The sequence below is a fragment of the Benincasa hispida genome, chromosome 5 (assembly GCF_009727055.1).
Source record: "Benincasa hispida cultivar B227 chromosome 5, ASM972705v1, whole genome shotgun sequence".
In the NCBI taxonomy this organism is placed as follows: Eukaryota; Viridiplantae; Streptophyta; class Magnoliopsida; order Cucurbitales; family Cucurbitaceae; genus Benincasa; species Benincasa hispida.
The window spans coordinates 51,431,854-51,440,514 of record NC_052353.1 but is presented as its reverse complement, the minus strand read 5'-3'; the positions used below and the strand labels follow the sequence as shown (position 1 = coordinate 51,440,514).

Sequence of the window (8,661 nt, the reverse complement as noted above, 5' to 3'; positions counted from 1 at the left end):
AAATTTCCCCTTTTTTTTTTTTTTTTTTTTTTTTTTTAATAAACCTACTTATTTTGAAATGTTAATATATTTTTGTTTGGGTCCCATCAATCTCGCCAACTTCATCAACAAACGAACATCTCACGTAGTAGTAGTGAACAAATACATGGAAAATAAGAAGATATTCATCACAGGCATAATAAAATATAACTTTATCGATATGGTTTTCGATTACATAAAACAATAGATCGAAGACCCTAAAACAATAACTGTATTATTTTAATGAACGGTGTTAGTCATCTAGAACAATAACCGTTATCAATAAATCCGAGCAGTACAACAACAACTGCTGACATGTGAGGGCAAATTTTGGAAACTTGGATGAAATTATCAGAAAAAGGGTGTGGGTCCTACGTAATATTCAAACACAATTCGATTGGTCACCCATTGGTCTTCATTCATATTATATTACTTTATTATGGTTTTCCAACTGGGCCTACCTGTCAGGAAGAATGCACAACGCCGATACACACTATCAAACGTAATAAAATGGATTCCACTTTCCAAATTACGTTTCATATATTGCGATTCACCTTCTGTAAACATGCTCGAAGCTCGTAATATAACACTCATTACATAATATCTTTCATTATTTCCATGGTGGAGATAGTCTTATTATGAGCTTAACAAAATTCACAAAAAGAATGGTGAATAATGTAATTTATAAAACCTGACCAAATGAAGAGAAATTTTCACAGATAGAAAAAAATGTCAAATTATTTAAAAAAATAAAATAAAATAAATACTGATAGGCACTGATTAACTTCTTAACTCTATTAATGGTAGACTTGTATAAGTTTCTATCATTGATAGTATCAATGATAGACTTTTATTAGTTTCTATCACTACTAGACACCAATAGACTTCTATTAGCTTTTATCAGCGATAGACTTATATCGACTTCTATCAGTGACAGACATTGACAACATTATCTATCATAAGTATCTAAAAGCAATCAATGTCTAGTGTATGTATTATAAACTATCTAAAAAAAACAACTAGCAACAACAAAATGATAGGCAATTGATAGGTAATTGATAGGTAATTGATAGGCAATTGATAGTAGTCTATCAATGTCTATCTGCGATAGATTAGATAGTGATAACAATGGTTATCACAACTATCTAAAAGCAACAAAGTTTTCATATTCAATAACGTCTAGTGTATAGTTGTTGCAGCAAAATTATGAACAAAATTATTACTATTGATAGACCATTGATAGTAATTTATCACTGTTTATCATTGATAGACTGTGATATATGATAATGTTCTATGATAGATAATGATAATATTCTATCACTTGGCCTATCACTCATTACATAATATCTTTCATTATTTCCATTGTGGAGATAGTCTTATTATGAGCTTAACAAAATTCACAAAAAGAATGGTGAATAATGTAACTTATAAAACCCGACCAAATGAAGAGAAGTTTTCACAAATAGAAAAAATGTCAAACTATTTATAAAAATAACAAAAAAAAAAAAAAAAAAAAAAACTGATAAACACTAGTTAACTTCTTAGTTCTATCAATGATAGACTTGTATAAGTTTCTATCAATGATAGTATCAATGACAAACTTCTATTAGTTTCTATCACTAATAGACACCGATAGACTTCTATCAGCTTCTATTAGTGATAAATTTATATCAGCTTCTATCACTATTAGGCACCGATAGACTTCTATAAGTTCTATTAGTGATAAATTTATATCAGCTTCTATCACTAATAGGCACCGATAGACTTCTATAAGCTTCTATTAGTGATAAATTTATATCAGCTTCTATCACTAATAGACACTATCTATGACCAACATTGACAACAGTGTCTATCACAACTATCTAAAAGCAATCAATAACAATGTTTAGTATATGTATTATAAACTACCTATAAAAAAAACTAGCAACAACAAAATGATTATATATTGATAGTAGTCTATCAGTGTCTATTTGTGATAGATAGTGATAACAATGGCTATCACAACTATCTAAAGCAACAAAATTTTCATATTCAATAACAACGACTATTGTATAGTTGATGACAACAAAATTAAAAAGAAAATTATTACTAGTAGTCTATCACTGTTTATCATTGATAGACAGTAATATATGATAATGTTCTATGATAGATAATGATAATGTTCTATGATAGATAATGATAATATTCTATCACTTGATCTATCATTTACCTTCCATTATCTATGATTATCATTCTAATTACTATTTTGGAACTAGCAACAAAACTACCAAAAAACTACTATCACTTGGTCTATAATTTAGCCTTTCATTTCTAGTAACAAAATTATAAATAGAGAAGAAGAAGATGATGATTTATAATTGAAGAAAAACTAATTTACATTCTTGAACTAGCAACAAAACTATAATAGAGAAGAAGAAGATTTACCATTAAAGAATAATAAGGAGAAGAAGGGAATGGAGGAGAAAAGGAAGGAGAACCGAAGATGGAGAAAATAATTAAATTTTGTTATTTGTGTAAATATTTTTCCTTATTTTTCTATTTTTGAAAATCCAAGATATATTCTTTTATTATCAATCAATTAAGAAAATCATTTACTATACTTTCGAGACAACCTGTCCTATATTTAGTGCTCGAAAAATTTCGATGGAGAGAATAATTAAATTTTGCTTGAACACCATCTCTTTTACAGTTGGTCACTTTACAATCCAAGTGTTGGGATGCAGGTTAAATACACATTTCTTTCAAATTAATTATGCAAATCCATACAAATGTAGACCAAAATTTGTATTTTCAAACCAATTTGCTCGAAAAAAACCTACAAAATGGGCGACATTTATACAGTTGAATCTCACCAAAGGGCAGATTTAAAAATTGGACAAAGAAATAGAGGGAAGAAATTCTTTCTTTTTGAATAGCTGAGGCATACATGGTGAATTTGCTAACAAGCCAAAATGGAACCCAGCTTTGTGAGTATAAGCAACTTGAAAGCTACAACAAACTAGGCAAAATTCACTTGGAAGTTTTAGACTAGTCAATCATCTTCATCTGAACTACTGTCTTCCAACATCCTCCCATTGTCCTCGGCCATCGTCGTCATATTATCCTGCACAGGTATAATTGATCAACATGCGAAAGAAACAGAGATGCAACCGACATTAGGCTTCAAAAGTATATCGACTCTTACTGGCATCTTATCCCAGTCTTTTAACTTGGAATTGGTCAGCATATAATTATCACGTAATGGAGCCCAGGCAGGGCCTTCAGCGTCCGCTGCACCACCTGATGTGTTTAACTGTTCGACACAGAGATGGCCATTTGAGTTTGTTGCATTATGGACATGAAAGAACAGATAGTATATGATGGTGACCTAAGTTTCACTCACTTAATCAACACCCCGATCGATGCAATTTTCCCTGCAGGGCTTGGTCCCGTTCCCCATCCCATTTACCTTTTTTAAAATTTTGTATCATTTTTATTGTTGTTGTTATCGTGAATTTTCTGCAGGAGACCCTGTCCCAATCCTCATAAAATCTAACATGAAATTTTGTGGGGACATGAAAGTCAGTCATCCCTATCCCTGTGGACCCATGGACATCCCTACCCTTCCCCATTCCACTGCCCACATACAATAATGATGATGAAGGTGATAATTAAGAAGGCCACGGATAATCGGTGCACAGAGAATCGGTGTTTGTAGAAAGTAACATCAATTGTAAGGATTAAAAATAGAATTTACCAGCACTTCGTTAAAATCGGAAGACGAAAAAGCAGAAAAATATCCAACCTTTGCATTACTGTTTGTTGCTGACAAAGTTGGCTTGCCCAACTCAGAAAAGAAAGCTTCTTTTCTGCGCTTATTTATAGCTGGCAGTATAAACCAAATCAATTGGTCAGAATGAGATAGATAGAATGAAAAACCACTCAAGACATGGTTTCACCCTCAAATCTTGAATGGCAACTCACATTCACAAGTCAAGAAAGAAAGGATAAATGCCTTAATACACAGACAAAATGGGTCTAACAAGGTTACGAACATGAAATAATCCTATATAAGAAAATAGGGGAAGGCTAAGTTGACTGGAAGTAAGCATGAGAAACTAATAGGTCGATAAATTCGAGGGACGTAACTCGTAAATCACTGATTGCTGCAAAGTCATCACATACATATAATTCCAAACAAAGTCAATAAATTAGCCAACTAGCCTATGACTCATCAAAGCAGAAACCACAAAATGAAATATAAGACATACATCACATGACTCGGAAAATCAAGCTACAAGAATATATACAATGCAACATGCATTTACAACAAAATCAATTGAATGCTTTAGAGGGACAGCATATTCACAAGGCAAGGGAAAAGAAAGTGAAGATTATATTTACTTCTACACAATTTGAGATTTTGTTAACTTCTGAGATCTAAGTTACGTAGGAGGCATAATACCTTTAGCATCTTTAGTTCTTGAAGGATTCAAACCCTTCTGAGCATGTTGTGCCTTGTTGACCTGTATCATATTGAAAATAGTGGAATTCAGTGATAAATGCAACATAAACAAGGAGGATGTGGCAAAAAAGTTGTCTGAAATCAAAATTTGGCTACTTACAGCGTTAAACAACTTGACAACTGACAATCAGCAAGCAACAATACACATGGAGATAAATGTGTTAGTATGATGAGAGATGTAATGATCCCAGTCAAATAAAAAAAATAACCACACCCATCTCAAAGTAAAATAGAACTAGGCTACCTCCTTTTGTAGCAACACCAATAAGAAACTTTTCATGAGAATCCAGGTAGGTAGCAGGTTTCACATGACCTTTTTCACCTACCTACAATATTCAAACATTTACAATCAACCAATTTTAAGCAAAAGCTAAATCATACAACAAACAAGATATTTTATTTGAAAGAAAATACCAGTTGTTTCTCTTTTTTGGCCAATCCTTTAACCTTCCGCTCAGCTTCCTCTTCTGCAAGCTTTTCAACAATAAGCTTCTTGTTTGCTGATAATATAGGACCCTGCAACACAAATATGGCACAATCATTTCTTCACTACTTCAACTAGCAAAAATAATTCAGACACATTTAAAATATAAACTACCAGAGTTTCATCAGATATGCTCTTCTTGAGAATACTCCTGAATGCAGCTCGAAAGGCTCTACAACCTTCTGCAAACTTCGTTATACCTGGTTGAATTTCACCATTTTCATCATCTTCGGACAGCTCGACATCTGCATTCACATCCTTCCCTTCATCTTCACCCTCAGAAAACTCTTCATCCCCAACCTCCTCCGCATGACTGCACACCAAAACTTTTCTCTCATTTTCAACCATCGGAGCCTTCTCATCGTTGTCGTCATCCTCTGAATTATACTCACGCGCCCGTTTTTGGAAGAGTTTCTTCATCTTCCTATCAACCTTAACTTTGTTTCCACTTCCACCCATCATCCTCGGTCTTTTATTGTTCCTAGAACCCATCTTTTTCCTCCTCTTTGCACCTCTCACCAATTCTACTGCATTCCCGACATCAGCCATAGTACCTGATTCTAATGCAGAGCTTATCCCAAACAAAATATTTCAACAGTCTTAACACCTGTTTGAAACACCCTGAATTTGGAAGCATAACATATCAGTGTGTTCCGATGCCCAAAAAAATACAGGATATTAAACTAACCCCATATGATTTCATTTTCTATATAAATTTAGTTTACGCCAGTGCCACAAAAAGCCACCCTATGCCAGTTCATAGGCATCCATAGTTTCCTCAATATTCAAGAAGCCTCAATGTCCCTCAGTCAAACTTAAACTCAATGTTAACTTTCTATTTTATTTGTTCATTGTTGGGTTTTATTTAATTGATAACAATAATTTCAATTGCAGCCTTTCCGTTCCAACAACTTTTTTATACCCAACTAAACTAAGTGAATTTTCTCTTTTGCTTTGCTCATCTTCTTAAACATTTTATCCTCTTCAAATATTGATTTCGGATAGAAATGATATGTTTTCCTTTATTCCTTTTGATTCATTTTTTCCTCTAATACACGTTCTTAGATTTATATTTTCATTTAGACTACTTGAGCAATGGTTGAAGAAGCAATCAACAACTAAAAAAAGAACAAATTGTTCTTGATTTTCTTCTCCGTCCGTGAAGAGAATAAACAAGCATAGTCCAACGAAACAAACTAAAACAAAAAAAATAAAACCTTGGAGATCTGAAAAATGAGCGACGGCGGCCCGGGTAAGGGGCTGAACTACTGTGCTTGTAAGAAGAATGAAAACAGATATAAGTAACTCAGAGGAAGGGGGCAGCAGGCACTTCTTCGAAAGGGTGAGGCTGCGGCAGCTAGAAACGCAGCATCCGACGGCAGCTGCTGAGACGGCGTCGGGCAGGAACAGCGAGCGGAGTGCGGCGGCGGGCAGGGTGCAGCAATGGACGGAGAGAGTGGCTGGACGAGAAATAGGGTTTAGTAATAAGAAAAATAAGGATGGTTTTTTAAAATTTAAAAAGAAAAATAAATAATCTGATGATTGAATTTGATGCGCACGGAAGAGTGGGAAATTGAAGATAAAAGGAAATATTGATTTTTTTTTAAAAAAATATTAAACTATTTATAGAAATAATAAAAAAAATAAGTAGATTTCTGTTAACAACTATTATTCGTAGAAATTTATCATTAGATATAAGTCTACTCGTGTATATCAATGATAGAAACGGATAGAAATTTAAAACGAAAATTTACTATTTTAAGTAAGTAGTTTCTCTTATTTTTTATTTTTTGAAAATCCTTTTTTTTCACAACAAATATATATGTTAATTATATCAAATATTTTCATCTTTGAAATAAGTCATTTCAAATAACACATGAATGTATATATATTTTTTAATATTATAAGTGAGAGTTTGTATGTATGGATATTTAAATATCCACCCCAATAAATAAACTAACAACTATATTTCAAATTACCAAAGTTGGTGATGGCTGACAGTGTTGATTTAGTTGGAGTCTTATCTTTCGACTGTTTAGTACTTGATCGTTAGTGCCAAAAAATCCTTACATCCTAGTGAAGGAACTCTTATTCAAGAGTACCTGCGAGCGGAAGCGGATCTTTCCAATTTATTGTGACAAAATTTCCACATATACATTTAAAACATACTAATATGCATTCATAACACTAAATTACTGGGCTTGCTCAAAGGAACAATAAATAAGAGATCGAGAGGTCATACCAATTGAAAACTTTTCTTCACAGCAAATCTCGCTTTCATTGGAACGACAAGCTATCGTTCAGCAAATCCCAATCGTCTACCTCGAACAGTCTCCACACAAATAGAAGAAAACGGGGATGACATCACCACTTAGAGCCCTCAGTATTCTCGGAGTGAGAATCCTAAAGGTGGGCTTTTGTTCGGATTTGGTAAAGGGGAGGAGGAAGGGAGATCATATACAATGATCAAGCAAGTGGAAGAAAGGCTCGTCTATCGTATAGACAAAATGCTTGATCGTTCAGGTGAAGTATACGATCGCGTAGGAAAAAATAAGCGATCGTCTAAATGATTATGTAGGAAAAGCTAAACGATCGTCTATATGATCGTTTAGTAAATATCGGGTGCTAAACGATCGTTTAGTAAATAGCGGGCGCGGGTGTAAGTGTTAAGCGATCGCTCAACACTATCGTGTAGGTAAGCGATCGTTCAACACTATCGTATAGGCACTGATTTTACTAAGCGATGACACACTTCAATACTATGTTCGCTCATCCAATGCTCAACACACAGTGAGCTATTTAAGTGTCTCAAAGCGATTTTTAAACTTATTCATCCGTTATGAAAACAGAAGAGATGGTGACCTATTATCCCTTAACTGTCTAATTAATAGACAATGAATATAATCACATTATATTCATAACCTATGGATTAAAATCATATATTAACCAAAGTATTTTTCTTCCACTAGATATAAATCATATTTACATCAAATTTCCTCCAAATTAATGTATCTCATACATAAAGTTAATTATATCAGATATAATTAACTAGTTCAATTATATCATATATATATAACTGAACTTCCTCTTGTCAATTTGAACATTTCAAACTAACACAAAAACTGATTCTCAACTTGTATCCAAGTTACTAAGGAAACCTTATCGACCTATGGCTCGAAGCTTCAACGGTATGTGAATAACTGACTAAACTCTTTAGCCACAATATCCACCATCCGTTAACTGCCAAGCATTCCACTAAAGATCGACAGTTGAACTCTTCTTACCATAGATATATGTTAATGTCCATTTGATATAACCAATCATCAGTACGATGACCCTTCACAGATGCTCGTAAGTATAGCTGGGCCAATTTACCGTTTTACCCCTGTAGTTACATTTTACTCCTTAAGTATCACTGATCCCTCTAGTGAACAATACAACATAGTTCTACTATTTGTGAACACCTCTCGGATTATGAGAAGGTGTGTGGCGCTACATCTTTCAAGCCTCGGGATCAACCCTTAAGAGAGCAATCTATTTACTTATCCTTGATTGGGGGAAGGAGTGAACTCCATCTTGTGAAGCTGAGTTCCCAGTTCCCAAAGACGAATCCCCAAAGTGGTAGGTTTGAGTCGGCGCTCTGGTCACTTGCACC

The 8,661-nt window shown here is 33.9% G+C and overlaps 1 protein-coding gene across 1 annotated transcript; it reads right to left on the bottom strand.

Annotated features, from left to right (window-relative positions):
• Positions 1 to 2,803: 2,803 nt before the first annotated feature.
• LOC120078714 (RRP15-like protein) lies at positions 2,804 to 6,538 on the bottom strand. Its single transcript, XM_039033012.1, has 9 exons — positions 6,224 to 6,538; positions 5,121 to 5,627; positions 4,937 to 5,038; positions 4,767 to 4,848; positions 4,623 to 4,642; positions 4,463 to 4,523; positions 3,803 to 3,882; positions 3,203 to 3,310; positions 2,804 to 3,121 (listed from the first exon to the last, which is right to left on the bottom strand). The coding sequence occupies exons 2-9, from the start codon at positions 5,553 to 5,555 to the stop codon at positions 3,050 to 3,052; spliced, it is 960 nt and encodes a 319-aa protein (XP_038888940.1). The 5' UTR covers positions 5,556 to 5,627; positions 6,224 to 6,538; the 3' UTR covers positions 2,804 to 3,049.
• Between the last annotated feature and the right edge of the window lie 2,123 nt (positions 6,539 to 8,661).